General features: G+C 36.6%; 1 protein-coding gene across 4 annotated transcripts in view; it reads left to right on the top strand.

Annotated features, from left to right (window-relative positions):
- STAG1 (STAG1 cohesin complex component) overlaps positions 1-16,311 on the top strand; it is a 413,034-nt gene that overhangs the window by 221,533 nt on the left and 175,190 nt on the right. For all 4 annotated transcript variants that reach the window (XM_055382952.2, XM_055382953.2, XM_055382954.2 and 1 more), the window contains one exon: positions 11,334-11,538. In XM_055382952.2, coding sequence (XP_055238927.2) covers positions 11,334-11,538 — 205 coding nt within the window. The remainder of the gene's footprint in view (positions 1-11,333; positions 11,539-16,311) is intronic.

Raw genomic sequence — 16,311 nt, 5'->3', positions numbered from 1 at the left:
TATTCCTTTTTTGCCTAGTTTATTGAGAATTTTTATCATGAAGCATTGTTGGATTTTACCAAATGCTTTTTCTGCATCTATTGAGATGATCATAGGGTTTTTGTCCTTCAGTCTGTTGATGTTATGTATCACATTTGTTGATTTGCATATGTTAAACCATCCTTGAATGCCTTATGTAAATTTTGCTTGATCATGGTGTATTAGTGAGTTCGTAGTGAGATTAAATCAGTAATAAAAAGTCTCCCACCCAAGAAAAGCCCAGGCCCAGAAGGATTCACAGCTGAATTCTACCAAAGATAGAAGAAATAACACCAGTCCTCCTCAAACTATTCCAAAAAACTTAAAGGGAGGGAATTCTTAGTAACTCATTCTAGAAGGCCAGCATTACCCTGTTAGCAAAACCAGATAAGGCCACAGCAAAAACAACAACATCATAAAGGAACCTACAGGCCAACATCCCTGATGAAGTTAGATACAAAAATTCTAGCAAACCAAAGTCAACAGACATCAAAAAGGTAATATACCATGATCAAGCAATTTGTTAGTGTATAGTTGTTCATAATAGTCTCTGATGATCTTTTGTATTTCTGTGTTACCAGTTGTAATGTCTCATTTTTCATTTCTAATATTTTTTATTTGGGTCTTTGTTAATCTAGCTAGTGGTTTATCAGTTTTATCTTTTCATTTTATTGATCCGTTGTTTTTTTTTAGTTTTAATTTATTTTTGGTCTGATCTGTATTATTTCTTTTCTGCTGTTAATTTTGTATTTGGTTTGTTCTTCCTACTCTAGCTCCTGAGGTACATCATTAATTAAACTGTTACTTTGAAACCTTACTACGGTTGTTTTTTTTTTTTTATACTTTAAGTTTTAAGGGTACATGTGCACATTGTGCAAGTTAGTTACATATGTATACATGTGCCATGCTGGTGTGCTGCACCCACTAACTCTTCATCTAGCATTAGGTATATCTCCCAATGCTATCCCTCCCCCCTCCCCCCACCCCACAACAGTCCCCAGAGTGTGATATTCCCCTTCCTGTGCCCATGTGATCTCATTGTTCAATTCCCACCTATGAGTGAGAATATGCGGTGTTTGGTTTTTTGTTCTTGCAATAGTTTACTGAGAATGATGATTTCCAATTTCATCCATGTCCCTACAAAGGACATGAACTCATCATTTTTTATGGCTGCATAGTATTCCATGGTGTATATGTGCCACATTTTCTTAATCCAGTCTGTCATTGTTGGACATTTGGGTTGGTTCCAAGTCTTTGCTATTGTGAATAATGCCGCAGTAAACATACATGTGCATGTGTCTTTATAGCAGCATGATTTATATTCCTTTGGGTATATACCCAGTAATGGGATGGCTGGGTCAAATGGTATTTCCAGTTCTAGATCCTTGAGGAATCGCCACACCGACTTCCACAATGGTTGAACTAGTTTACAGTCCCACCAACAGTGTAAAAGTGTTCCTATTTCTCCACATCCTCTCCAGCACCTGTTGTTTCCTGACTTTTAATGATTGCCATTCTAACTGGTATGAGATGGTATCTCATTGTGGTTTTGATTTGCATTTATCTGATGGCCAGTGATGATGAGCATTTTTTCATGTGTCTGTTGGCTGCATAATGTCTTCTTTTGAGAAGTGTCTGTTCAAGACAGAGTTTCGCTCTTGTTGCCCAGGCTAGAGTGCAATGCGTGATCTCAGCTCACTGCAACCTTTGCCTCCTGGGTTCAGGTGATTCTCCTGCCTCAGCCAACCGAGTATCTGGGATTACAGGCGCCCATGACCACACCCAGCTAATTTTTGTATTTTTAGTAGAGACAGAGTTTACCATGTTGGCTAGGCTGATCTCCAACTCCTGACCTCAGGTGATCCACCCACTTCAGCCTCCCAAAGTGCTGAGATTACAGGTGTGCGCTGCTGTGCCTGGCCTGAAACCTTATTACTCTTTTGATGCGGGTGTTTATTTCTATAAACTTTCATCCTACTGCAGTTTTTGCTGTATCCCACAGGTTTTGGTATGTTGTGTTTCCACTTTCGTTTATTTCAAGGCATGTTTTGATTTACACCTTAATTTCTTCGTTGACCCAGTGGTTATTCAAGAGTGTGTTTTTTAATTTTTATGTATTTGTAAGGTTTTCAGAGTTTCTCTTTGTATTGATTTCTGGTTTTATTCCATTGTGGTCTGAGAAGACATTTCATATGATTTTGATTTTTAAAAATTTGATGAGACTTGTTTTGTGGCTTAACATATGGTCTATCCATGTGCTAATGAGAATAATGTATATTCTGTCTATGGCCATACCACCCTGAACGCACCCAATTTTGTCAATCTCGGAGAATAATGTGTATTCTGCAGTTGTTGGATAAAATGTCCTATAAATGTCAAGTCTGTTTGGTTTAAGGTCTAGTTTAAATCCAGTGTTACTTTAATGAATTTCTGTCTAGATGATCGAATGCTGAGAGTGAGGTGTTGAAGTCTCTGTTATAGTCTGGGAGTCTATTTAGATTTAGTAATGTTTGCCTTATAAATCTGGATGCTCCACTGTTGGGTGCATATATACTAAAAATTATTAATTATTCTTGTTGAATTAATCTCTTTATCATTATATAATGACCTTTGTCTTTATGACAGTTTTTGATGTACAGTTTGTTTCACTCATCACAAGTATAGCTGTTCTTGCTCACTTTTCATTTCTATTTGTGTGGAATATCTTTGTCCATCCCTTTAGTTTCAGTCTGTATGTGTCTTTACAGGTAAAGTGCATTACTTATAGGCAGCATGTGGTTGGATCCTGTCTTTTATCTACTCATCTGGTCTTTGTCTTTTTAGTGGAATATTTAATCCGTTTACATTCAGAGTTAATATTACTATGTGACCCTTCGTTCCTGTCATAGTGTTAATTGTTTTCTGGTTGTTTTGTAATATTATTTGTTTCTTTCTTTTTCTACTATTTTCTTTGTTGTTTGGTGATTTTCTGTAGCAGTGTCATTTGATTATTTTATCTTCCTCATATGTGTGTTTGCTTTACCAGTAAGATTTATACTTTTGTGTGTTTTCTTCATGGTAAACATTGTTCATTCACATCCAGTTTTAGGACTCCCTTGAGCATTTTTTTTGTGTAGAACAGATCTGGTGGTGATGGATTTCCTTAGCTTTTGCTTGTTTGGGAAAAATGTTATTTCTCCATTTATTAAAGATAGTTTTGCTGAATATAGTGCTGTTGACTAGCAGGGTTTTTTGTTGTTGTTGTTTTCTTTTAGCAGTGTGAATATGTCCTTCCATTCTCTCTGGTCCTATAAGGTTTCTGCTGAGAAATTTACTGGTAGTCTGATGAAGGTTTCTTTATATATGACTAGACACTTCTGCTGTTTTCAGAATTCTCTCCGTCTTTGACGTTAAAACAGTTTCACTATAACGTGCCATGAAGAAGACCTTTTTGGATCTTAGCCTCTTGTATCTAAATGTCTATATCTCTTGCTAGACTTGGGAAGTTTTCATCTATTCTTTTATTAAGTAGGTTTTAAAATCCTTTCATTGTGTCTTGGCCTTCTGGGACCCCAAATTGAACATTTGGGTGCTCTGTGGTATTTCATATATCACAAAGGCATAGTTCATTTTTCTTTATTTTTGTCTGGCTGAATTATTTCAGAAGACCTGTGTTCAGGCTCTGATACTCATTTTTCTGCTTGATCCAGTATTTGTTGAAGCTTGCAAATGTATTTTTTATTTTATTCAATGAATTATTCAGTTCCAAAATTTGTGGGGGTTTTTTGGTTTGTTTTCTGTTTTTTTGTTTTGTTTTGTTTTTTGCTTTTTCAGTCAGGGTCTTGCTCTGTCACCCAGACTGGAGTGCAGTGGCATGATCTCGGCTCACTGCAACCTCTGCCTCCTGGGCTCAAGTGATTCTCCCACTTCAGCCTCCCAAATAGCTGGGAATACAGGCACATACCACCATGCCTGACTAATATTTAGTATTTTTGGTAGAGACGGGGTTTTGCCATGTCCTGAGCTCAAGGAATCCACTCACCTCAGCCTCCCGAAGTGGTGGGATGATACATGTGAGCCCTTGCGCCTGACTTGGTTCCTTTTAATGATATCTATTTCTTTGGTAAATTTTTGGTCTATATCCTGAATTGTTTTGCTGACTCCTCTGTATTGTTTTTCAGAATTCTGTTGTATCTCACTGAGCTTCTTCAGAATAAATAATTTGGATTCCTTTTCCAGGACTTAGTGATTTTTCGGGGGGGGGGGGGCGGGGGGCATCTGTTGCTGGGGAATTATTGTATTCCTTTGGAGATGTCAAGTTTCTTTGCTTTTTCATGTTTCCTGTGTCCTTAATTCATATCTGCACATCTCTTATAGCGCCTGGCTCAGAGGGTCCCATGCCCACGGAGCCTCACTCATTGCTAGCACAGCAGTAGATCCAACTGCAAGGCTGCAGTAAGGCTGGGGGAGGGTCGCCTGCCATTGCTGAGGCTTGAGTAGGTAAACAAAGCAGCAAGGAAGTTCAAATTGGGTAGAGCCCACCACAGCTCAAGGAGGCCTGTCTGCCCCTGTAGACTCCACCTCTGGGGCAGGGCATAGCTGAACAAAACGCAGCAGAAACTTCTGTGGACTTAAATGTCCCTGTCTGACAGCTTTGAAGAGATTAGTGGTTCTCCCAGCACGGAGTTTGAGATCTGAGAACAGACAGACTGCCTTCTCAGGTGGGTCCCTGACCCCCAAGTAGCCTAACTGGGAGGCACCCCCAAGTAGGGGAAGACTGACAGATCACATGGCCGGATAACCCTCTGAGATGAAGCTTCCCGAGGAACAATCAGGTGGCAACATTTGCTGTTCAGCAATATTCACTGTTCTGCAGCATCCGCTGCTGATACCCAGGAAAACAGGGTCTGGAGTGGCCCTCCAGCAAACTCCAACAAACCTGCAGCTGAGGGTCTTGACTGTTAGAAGGAAAACTAACAAACAGAAAGGACATCCACACCAAAACCTCATCTGTATGTCACCGTTATCAAAGACCAAAGGTAGATAAAACCACAAAGATGGGGAAAAAACAGAGCAGAAAAGCTGAAAATTCTAAAAATCAGATCGCCTCTCCCACTCCAAAGGAACACAGCTCCTCGTCAGTAATGGAACAAAGCGGGAGGGAGAATGACAAGTTGAGAGAAGGAGGCTTCAGACGATCAAACTTTTCTGAGCTAAAGGAGGAAGTTGGAACCCATCGCAAAGAAGCTGAAAACCTTGAAAAAAGACTGGACGAATGGCTAACTAGAATAACCAGTGTAGAGAAGTCCTTAAATGATGTGATGGAGCTGAAAACCATGGCACGAGAACTACGTGACAAATGCACAAGCTTCAGTAGCCGATGCGATCAACTGGAAGAAAGGGTATCAGTGATTGAAGATCAAATGAATGAAATGAAGCGAGAAAGGAAGTTTAGAGAAAAAAGAGTAAAAAGAAACAAACAAAGCCTCCAAGAAATATGGGACTATGGGAATAGACCAAATCTACATCTGATTGGTGTACCTGAAAGTGACAGGGAGAATGGAACCAAGTTGGAAAACACTCTGCAGATTATTATCCAGGAGAACTTCCCCAATCTAGCAAGGCAGGCCAACATTCAAATTCAGGAAATACAGAGAACGTCACGAAGATACTCCTTGAGAAGAGCAACTCCAAGACACATAATTGTCAGATTCACCAAGGTTGAAATGAAGGAAAACATGTTAAGGGCAGCCAGAGAGAAAGGTCGGGTTACCCACAAAGGGAAGCCCATCAGACTAACAGTGGATTTCTCAGCAGAAACTGTACAAGCCAGAAGAGAGTGGGAGCCAACATTCAACATTCTTAAAGAAAACAATTTTCAACCCAGAATTTCATTTCCAGCCAAACTAGGCTTCATGAGTGAAGGAGAAATAAAATCCTTTAGAGACAAACAAATGCTAAGAGATTTTGTCACCACCAAGCCTGCCCTACAAGAGCTCCTGAAGGAAGCACTAAACATGGAAAGGAACAACCGGTACCAGCCACTGCAAAAACATGCCAAATTGTAAAGACCATGGATGCTAGGAAGAAACTGCATCAACTAACGAACAAAATAACCAGCTAACATAATGACATGATCAAATTCACACATAACAATATTAACCTTAAATGGAAATGGGCTAAATGCTCCAATTAAAAGACACAGACTGGCAAATTGGATAAAGAGTCAAGACCCATCAGTGTGCTGTATTCAGGAGACCCATCTCAAGTGCAGAGACACACACAGGCTCAAAATAAAGGGATGGAGGAAGATCTACCAAGCAAATGGAAAACAAAAAAAGGCAGGGGTTGCAATCCTAGTCTCTGATAAAACAGACTTTAAACCAACAAAGATCGAAAGAGACAAAGAAGGCCATTACATAATGGCAAAGGGATCAAGTCAACAAGAAGAGCTAACTATCCTAAATATATATGCACCCAATACAGGAGCACCCAGATTCATAAAGAAAGTCTTTAGAGACCTACAAGAGACTTAGACTCCCACACAATAATTATGAGAGGCTTTAACACCCCACTGTCAACATTAGACAGATCAATGAGACAGAAAGTTAAAAAGGATATCCAGGAATTGAACTCAGCTCTGCACCAAGCGGAATTAATAGACATCTACAGAACTCTCCACCCCAAATTAACAGAATATACATTCTTCTCAGCACCACATCGCACTTATTCCAAAATTGACCACATAGTTGGAAGTAAAGCACTCCTCAGCAAATGTAAAAGAACAGAAATTATAACAAACTGTCTATCAGACCACAGTGCAATCAACCTAGAACTCAGGATTAAGAAACTCACTCAAAACCACTCAACTACATGAAAACTAAACAACCTGCTCCTGAATGACTACTGGGTACATAACGAAATGAAGGCAGAAATAAAGCTGTTGTTTGAAACCAGTGAGAGAAAAGGCACAACATAACAGAATCTCTGGGACACATTTAAAGCAGTGTGTAGAGGGAAATTTATAGCACTAAATGCCCACAAGAGAAAGCAGGAAAGATCTAAAATTGACACCCTAACATCACAATTGAAAGAACCAGAGAAGCAAGAGCAAACACGTTCAAAAGCTAGCAGAAAGCAAGAAATAACTAAGATCAGAGCAGAACTGAAGGAGATGGAGACACAAAAAACCCTTCAAAAATTTAATGAATCTAGGAGCTGGTTTTTTGAAAAGATCAACAACATTGATAGACCGCTGGCAAGGCTAATAAAGAAGAAAAGAGAGAAGACTCAAATAGACGCAATAAAAAATGATAAAGGGGATATCACAACTGATCCCACAGAAATACAAACTACCATCAGAGAAAACTATAAACACCTCTATGCAAATAAACTAGAAAATCTAGAAGAAATGGATAAATTCCTGGACACATACACCCTCCCAAGACTAAACCAGAAAGAAGTTGAATCCCTGAATAGACCAATAACAGGCTCTGAAATTGAGACAATAATTAATAGCCTACCAACCAAAGAAAGTCCGGGACAAGATGGATTCACAGCCGAATTCTACCAGAGGTACAAGGAGGAGCTGGTACCATTACTTCTGAAACTATTCCAATCAACCGAAAAAGAGGGAATCCTCTCTAACTCATTTTTTAAGGCCAGCATCATCCTGATACCAAAGCCTGACAGAGACATAACAAAAAAAGAGAACTTTAGATCAATATCCCTGATGAACATCGATGCAAAAGTCCTCAATAAAATACCGGCAAACCGAATCTGGCAGCACATCAAAAAGCTCATCCACCATGATCAAGTGGGCTTCATCCCTGGGATGCAAGGCTGGTTCAACACACAAATCAATAAACGTAATCCAGCACGTGAACAGAACGAAAGACAAAAACCACATGATTATCTCAATACATGCAGAAAAGGCCTTTGACAAAATTCAACAGCCTTCATGCTAAAAACTCTCAATAAATTAGGTATTGATGGGACTTATCTCAAAATAATAAGAGCTGTTTATGACAAACCCACAGCCAATATCATACTGAATGGGCAAAAACTGGAAGCATTCCCTTTGAAAACTGGCACAAGACAGGGATGCCCTCTCTCACCACTCCTATTCAACATAGTGTTGGAAGTTCTGGCCAGGGCAATCAGGCAGGAGAAAGAAATAAAGGGTATTCAATTAGGAAAAGAGGAAGTCAAATTGTCCCTGTTTGCAGATGACAGGATTGTATATTTAGAAAACCCCATCGTCTCAGCCCCAAATCTCCTTAAGCTAATAAGCAACTTCAGCAAAGTCTCAGGATACAAAATCAATGTGGAAAAATCACAAGCATTCTTATACACCAGTAACAGACAAAGAGCCAAATCATGAGTGAACTCCCATTCACAATTGCTTCAAAGAGAATAAAATACCTAGGAATCCAACTTACAAGGGATGTGAAGGACCTCTTCAAGGAGAACTACAAACCACTGCTCAATGAAATAAAAGAGGACACAAACAAATGGAAGAACATTCCATGCTCATGGGTAGGAAGAATCAATATCGTGAAAATGGCCATACTCCCCAAGGTAATTTATAGATTGAATGCCATCCCCATCAAGCTACAGATGACTTTCTTCAGATAAGTGGAAGAAACTACTTTAAAGTTCATATGGAACCAAAAAAGAGCCCGCATTGCCAAGACAATCCTAAGCCAAAAGAACAAAACTGGAGGCATCATGCTACCTGACTTCAAGCTACACTACAAGGCTACAGTAACCAAAACAGCATGGCACTGGTACCAAAACAGAGATATAGACCAATGGAACAGAGCAGAGCCCTCAGAAATAATATCACACATCTACAACTATCTAATCTTTGACATACCTGAGAAAAACAAGCAATGGGGAAAAGATTCCCTATTTAATGAATGGTGCTGGGAAAACTGGCTAGCCACATGTAGAAAGCTGAAATTGGATCCCTTCCTTACACCTTATACAAAAATTAATTCAAGATGGATTAAAGACTTACATGTTAGACCTAAAACCATAAAAACCCTAGAAGAAAACCTAGGCGTTACCATTCAGGACATAGGCATGGGCGAGGACTTCATGTCTAAAACACCAAAAGAAATGGCAACAAAAGCCAAAACTGACAAATGGGATCTAATTAAACTAAAGAGCTTCTGCACAGCAACAGAAACTACCATCAGAGTGAACAGGCAACCTACAGAATGGGAGAAGATTTTTGCAACCTACAGAATGGGAGAAGATTTTTGCAATCTACTCGTGACAAAAGGCTAATATCCGGAATCTACAAAGAATTCAAACAAAGTTACAAGAAAGAAAACAACCCCATCAAAAAGTGGGCTAAGGATATGAACAGACACTTCTGAAAAGAAGACATTTATGCAGCCAACAGACACATGAAAAAATGCTCATTATCTCTGGCCATCAGAGAAATGCAAATCAAAACCACAGTGAGATACCATCTCACACCAGTTACAATGGCAATCATTGAAAAGTCAGGAAACGACAGGTACTGAAGAGGATGGGGAGAAATAGGAACACTTTTACACTGTGGTTGGGACTGTAAACTAGTTCAACCATTGTGGAAGACAGTGTGGCGATTCCTCAAGGATCTAGAACTAGAAATACCATTTGAGCCAGCCATCCCATTACTGGGTATCTACCCGAAGGATTATAAATCATGCTGCTATAAAGACATATGCACACGTATGTTTATTGCGGCACTATTCACAATAGCAAAGACTTAGAACCAACCCACATGTCCCTCAGTGATAGACTGGATTAAGAAAATGTGGCACATATACACCATGGAATACTATGCAGCCATAAAAAATGATGAGTTCATGTCCTTTGTAGGGACATGGATGAAGCTGGAAACCATCATTCTCAGGAAACTGTCACAAGGACAAAAAACCAAACACTGCATGTTCTCACTCATAGGTGGGAATTGAACAGTGAGAACACTTGGACATAGGAAGGGAACGTCACAGGCTGGGACCTGCCGTGGGGTGGGGGGAGGGGGGAGGAATAGCATTAGGAGATATACCTCATGTAAATGATGAGTTAATGGGTGCAGCATACCAACATGACACATGTATACATATGTAACAAACCTGCACGTTGTGCACATGTACCCTAGAACTAAAAGTAGAATGAAAAATAATTATAATTAAAAACATAAAAGAACAGCGAAAAAGAAAAAAACAAGAGGAACTCTACTATAGTGGGGTTTTGTGATATAGAAGCAGCAGGTAGGCTTATGAGATACCTTTAGGAAGCATCTTTTCTTTCTAGTCTATGTAACTTCTCCAATCTATACTCACACTCGCAGTCATGTAGTGCTCCCTGCCACTCATCTAACACCAACATTAACTAACTTTTGGGATTTTGACTCTGAGTCCGGTCTCTTGTAGCGTCTGCTTTTTGTTACCTGTTCTTGGGATCTGGTGTTCGGTATATCACACTAGTTCTCTTTCCTATGACTCCAGCAGAGCTCAAGGCCTCATTTGTAAAGAAATTTGCCTAGCAGCACTGTGTTCTAGAAAGGACAAAAAGCTACACATTGAGAATATTCAGGCAACCTTGTTCACAGAATTCCTCATTCTCTACCTTGTTAATTTCCATTTCTGTACTTAAGTGTCTTACACTAGAGAGAGAAACCTCTAGCCAATTGGGTTGTACTCTACGTTTTGTGTTTTAAAACAAGATGACACACCCTGGTGATATCAAGAACTCAGATTGTTTTCTTAGAAAACTTAATCAGTCCAGTGTATGAAGTGGTGTTAAAATGAAGTTCATAGTAAAATTTGAGGAAATTTGGTTGGAATTTAGGATGTGTAAGATTATTTTTGCACTTCCCAATGAAATGCTTATACTTTTGAAATCCTCACGTCTTAAAAATTCAATTTAAAATATTGAAAGATGTGGTATGACACAGGTATCATGATAGCTTTCAGCAAAATTCAACTGGCAATCATCCTGTCTAGTCTAAACTTTAAAAAAATTTTTTTACTGTTTCAGATTACCTCAACTATGATCCAGATACAACAAAGTGGAACTGTTATTTTCAATGAAAGGCTTAGAACAATAAAGTAGATGCTGGTTCTAAATAGTAATTTTGAGTATTTTAAGAATTACTTAGTTGTGGCAGATCAAAACCAAAGAGAAATAAAGCAATCAAATGTATATGAAAGTCACCTATTTCTTTCTATAACTGCTTTGCAAAAAAGGGTTCCTATGTAGGTAGGAAGAAAAAAAAGGCTTTCATCAAACTCTGTAATGTGACATACTTAATATGTTCTTTTTCTCTTTTTTAGGACAGTGGTGATTATCCTCTTACCATGCCTGGACCTCAGTGGAAAAAATTTCGTTCAAACTTTTGTGAATTTATTGGAGTCCTGATTCGACAGTGTCAGTATAGCATAATTTATGATGAGTATATGATGGACACAGTAATCTCCCTTTTGACGGGTTTGTCAGACTCCCAGGTCAGAGCTTTTAGGCATACAAGTACCCTGGCTGGTAAGTAATCAACATTTTATTTCCTTTTCATTTAGTTTTGTTGAATATGTTTTATTCTGATTACAAACTTAATGAGAAGATTTAATTAAAAATTTAATTAGAATAAAACAGTCATTTGAATAGTTTTTGTTAAAATTTATGCCTGTTTTCATAACTGGCATTTGATAGCCTTAAGAATGAAAATTGAAATTTTCTGGCCACTGTCATCAAATGTCTGTCTGAATGTTTAGTTACTAATGTACATCCTTATTTATAACTGAAGAAATTTTAAGAGACCACTAGGCCAAATTCTTTGGAAAACCCAAGTAATAATAGCTGAAATTCCAAATTTATTGTATTTTTTCATCGCATAATTACATTGTTTTATTGCTCATTATTACTACAGATAAGTGGGTAAATACTTGTTTATGTACTTGAAACAATTCTGTCCATTAGGGTATCAAACATTCTTCCTATTCCTAGTGCTATAATAACTTAAACATACTCAAATATTAACATCTTTAAAGTCAGTTCTTAAGGTAGGCTGTAGATAATTTCAAGAACTAACAGATTAGTTTTCACTTTTGCTTTCTTTTAGAATTATCATGACAACTTGTCAACCAACTATATTCATTTTTTTTTTTGATTTTCAGTAACGAGGTAATTTTCTTATTTTAGCAATTGTTCTATTTTTCCGTCACTGCTTTAACTGTGCCTACCTAAAATGACTATTTTTTTCATTCATAATGGAGTGTGTGTATACTTGTTGAGTGTTCATCAGTGTATGTTTAAATAATCCCAAATTACATCTTTTTTAGTAGCAGTAACTTTGCCTATATTCATCTTACTTATCATCATGATAAACCAGATTTAGACTCATTAGTTACATTTCATTTTGCATTTAAATTTTAATTTCTCATTTATCTAATTTATTTAAAGCACTGTTCCTCAGACTTTAGCACACACCAGAATCACCTACAGAGCTTGTTCAAACTGATGGCTGGGCAAGAAGTTCCTAGGCAATGTTGATGCTGGTGATTTGGGAACTACACATTGCAAATGTCTGCTTTAAAATTTTGTTATTTTTTGGCTTAACCTTTTGCCCAAAGCCAGTAAGATAATAACTGGAGTTGTGTATATGTTTTTACATTCTTTTTTTTCCAATTCTCATTTTTCCCTTACTCAGTTAATTCATATTAATTCATATTAGTGTCTATTATTCTGTTAGTTACAGTCCTAACCAAGTAAACATGAAGCACAGTTTGTTTTTTCTGAGAGTGTTCTTTTCTCATTATTAGGAAGAGAGGGAGATATTTTACCCAATTTTATCTTTTTTGAAAAGATTAAAAATATAATTTGTTGAAAAATACCTATGTAGAACATACATCAGGTACAGTTCATACTGTGTTTTGAGAGTATCTTCTTCCTCATTATTAGGAAGAAAAAGATTTTTTTACCCTGTTTATCTTTTTTAAAAAGTTACTGTAAAAATACTGTTTATTATTCAAACAGTTATATAATGTTAGACTTTTTTTTTCTAATTCGCCAACCTTTCGTAGTATCCTCTGCATTTGGTCGTTGCTTTTTTTCTTTTCTTTATATTTTCTGTTCCTTTTCATCTTACTTCTTTCTGTGTAAAGTAATGCCCATTTACTTGGTTGTCACATGCATAGGAAATTCAGCAATTTGGAAAAAAAAAACTTGAAAATAAAGTAGAAATTGCTTGTAAATAACCAATTTTGGTGTCATAAGAATTAACAAATTTACTTTTATACAGAAGTTATTATCTGGGTTTCCCAAGGCCAAGAGAGAAGGAGAAGCAATAAGTTAATTGAGGGCTGATAGTATTGTGAAATGACCATTTAAAAGAAGAAGGCACAAAAATTAGTTTACAGTTCTCAAGATAGAGCACAATCTTTGGCTTTTCTCTAGGGGCAAGCTACTTTTCTTTAATCTAGAAACTGTGTGCATTCTGTTTAAAAGGTTAATTGTATGCCATTTACTCTAAGAACATAAGAGGAATGCTATATTATAGAAATATGCAGAATATTTTAACTCTTAAAACATTGTTTTAATTTTGTGAACAATGCACTTTAACTCATTTGCATTTGTCCTTCACTGCCATGTAAATGCAGTATTACTGTATTTTACTGCCTTTTTGATGGTCCATTTCAGCTCTCCTTTTCATTTGCTCATTTTTAGTAACTTTCATTGTATTGTTTTCTCTATACTTATCCCTTTGGTTATCTCCATCTGCTAATCTTGTATATGTTTAAGTATATTTTCATTATGGCTTTCTTCCTATTCCTTTTGAATTGAGTGTCTCCTGCCTCCCCCCATTGCCTTTCTGTGTCTCTTTTCCACGATCTACCTGCATTCATCATAACCTTTAAAACTACTTGATGAATGTGATTTTGTTTTCACCTATGTTCTTTTTATATTAGTATCATCATGTAGCCTATTTAAATTCGAAATTATTTTTCAAAATCAGATACCAAAAAAACAAATTAACAACATATGTTTATACAGAATTTTCAAAGGATAAAACTTTTCAGTTGTTCTCTCAATTTACTTTAACGTATTACTGTAATTCCCATGTGTCTACACTAATTAATGGTTATATCTTCCAAGGCTCACTTGTATAAAATGTGAGACATAGCAGTCACCTACCCTTCAACAAAGCACAGAGGGCTTGCTGAGAACTTAATTCCAGGCTGGACAACAATTATCCCTCTTTTCAAGGACATTTTGTTCTCATCTTTGCCCTCTTCTTATTTTTAATGATATATGTACGAGGAATAGATTAAAAGATAATCATTTTTATTCACTTTGCAGGACAAGTCTTGGGGACTAGATAAAATGGGCAGGAACATTTAATCCTCTGCTTCAAAGACTATGTGCATGGACAGTTACAAGGCAGTTATGGCCAGATATGATTATCGGCTTTGGAATAAAATGCTCCTTGACATTCCTTAAATCTTAGCTGAGAAGAGAGACAATCAGGTTAGTTATTTTGTAGGGTACAGATGTGATGAGTTCCAGAGCTTCATAAGTCATCAGAGTGGTCTTATCAGTAGTATTTTTAATCTGTTTTCCAAATATCCCATTTTCCTGTTATGAATTCAATATGTGTCCCTGTTGTCAGTGTTTATGCATTGCATTTAATTGTATACTTTTACTACATTTTTATTAAAAGTTTTTTTTATCATTATGTAGTTCTTTATGTCTGTTTATTCCACACTCATAAGTATATTCTTATTTTTCCATTGGAGGTAAACTCTCTTTTTAGAATACATTTTACCATTAAATTGAAAGAGACTGTTAACAATTAAATTTTATATTTTCTTTAATCCCTTCGTTGGAATTTTCAAACATACTGTCCTAGTTATTTGACCCATTTTAATAAGCTTTACATTATAGTTTTCATTAACTATTGATCTTCAGAACTAAGTGCCCTTATTTTTATTTGAAATAGCTATCTCAGTGGGACATAGTAGTACAGTTTGTGGATTTAATTTATGTAAGAAACATTGTGTCGTAATTATTTTGGTGGATTTACAATCTGAGACTGGGAACTTTTTTATTTTCAAATTTGATGACATTTTTATTTTTTGAGGGAATATTTTCCTTTTAAGTTCAAAAATAGGTAAGATTTTCTTTGTTTTACCACTTTCTTGTTTGGTATTATGAAGATAAAATTTTACTCTCAAAGAATTGTTTTTCAGGGTTATGTTTATTTTTAGACATTTGCTTTTAAAATGTATACCAATACTTTACAACTTGTTGACTTCAAATTTTTGTTAGAGGGCAACATTCAGGATGAGTAATGTTGGTTAACGTTTTAATATTTTGTTATTTTCTCACCTACATAATTTTCTGTGATGTTATAAATATATTAATGCTGGCTGCCTCTGACTTCTAAAGTTCTAATTTGAACAAAAGGGAGTTAAAATACAAAATTTGTATTAATAATGACATGAAGATTGTTTCTATTCTCTTTTTTCCCTCCTAAAATGAATTTGGGAAAAAATTAGAAAATGTGGTCAAGATCATCACAAGGCCAGTCTTCATCAGTGCTTATCAATAAGTCACTCTCAGACTCCTGAGGGATAAACATTTCTTTATACCTTATGGTTGATTTTATATTCACATATGATTCATTATTGATTAACTTTTCTTATAGAATCAGCATCTCCGGACTTTTCCTCTGAGGAAGGAAATGACATATGAAATTGCTTTAATTTATGATCAGAGGCTGAAAATAATTGTGCCTTAGAAAATTGAAGTCTTTTTATTTGGCCTTCAGTTGCTGAAACCACGTAATACTGTGGTTGATAGAATGGGTTCTGGAGTGCCTGTCTGAATTCATATTCGTCTCTGCCTTTTACTAGTTGGATAACCTTGGACAAGTCCTTAACATAGCTGGTCTTACTCTCTTTATTTGCAAAGTGGGAAAGAAAAGAGATTAGGAGTGCTTGGGACAATGCTTGGCATTTAGTAAGCTGCAGCTATTATTCTATTATTCTTTAATGAGAAAAAGGGATAATAGTATTTGCCAATATTTCCCTTCATTTATGGTTTTACTCAGAATTTATTGATTTGCTTATTCTATTTTAATAAAAAGTAATAAGACATGACAGATGGGGAAATCATAAATAAACAAGTAGATAAACTTTCAAGAACCGCTGTTAAGAAAACGAACAGCATGCATTTTCTTTTCTTTTGCTTTTTTTTAATGTATGTTTATTTTCTGATTCTCACTCTGTTGCCCAGGCTGCAGTGCAGTGGCATGGT

This window comes from Gorilla gorilla, chromosome 2 (assembly GCF_029281585.2).
Source record: "Gorilla gorilla gorilla isolate KB3781 chromosome 2, NHGRI_mGorGor1-v2.1_pri, whole genome shotgun sequence".
NCBI classification, from domain to species: Eukaryota; Metazoa; Chordata; class Mammalia; order Primates; family Hominidae; genus Gorilla; species Gorilla gorilla.
This window is presented reverse-complemented; position numbering and strand designations above follow the sequence as displayed.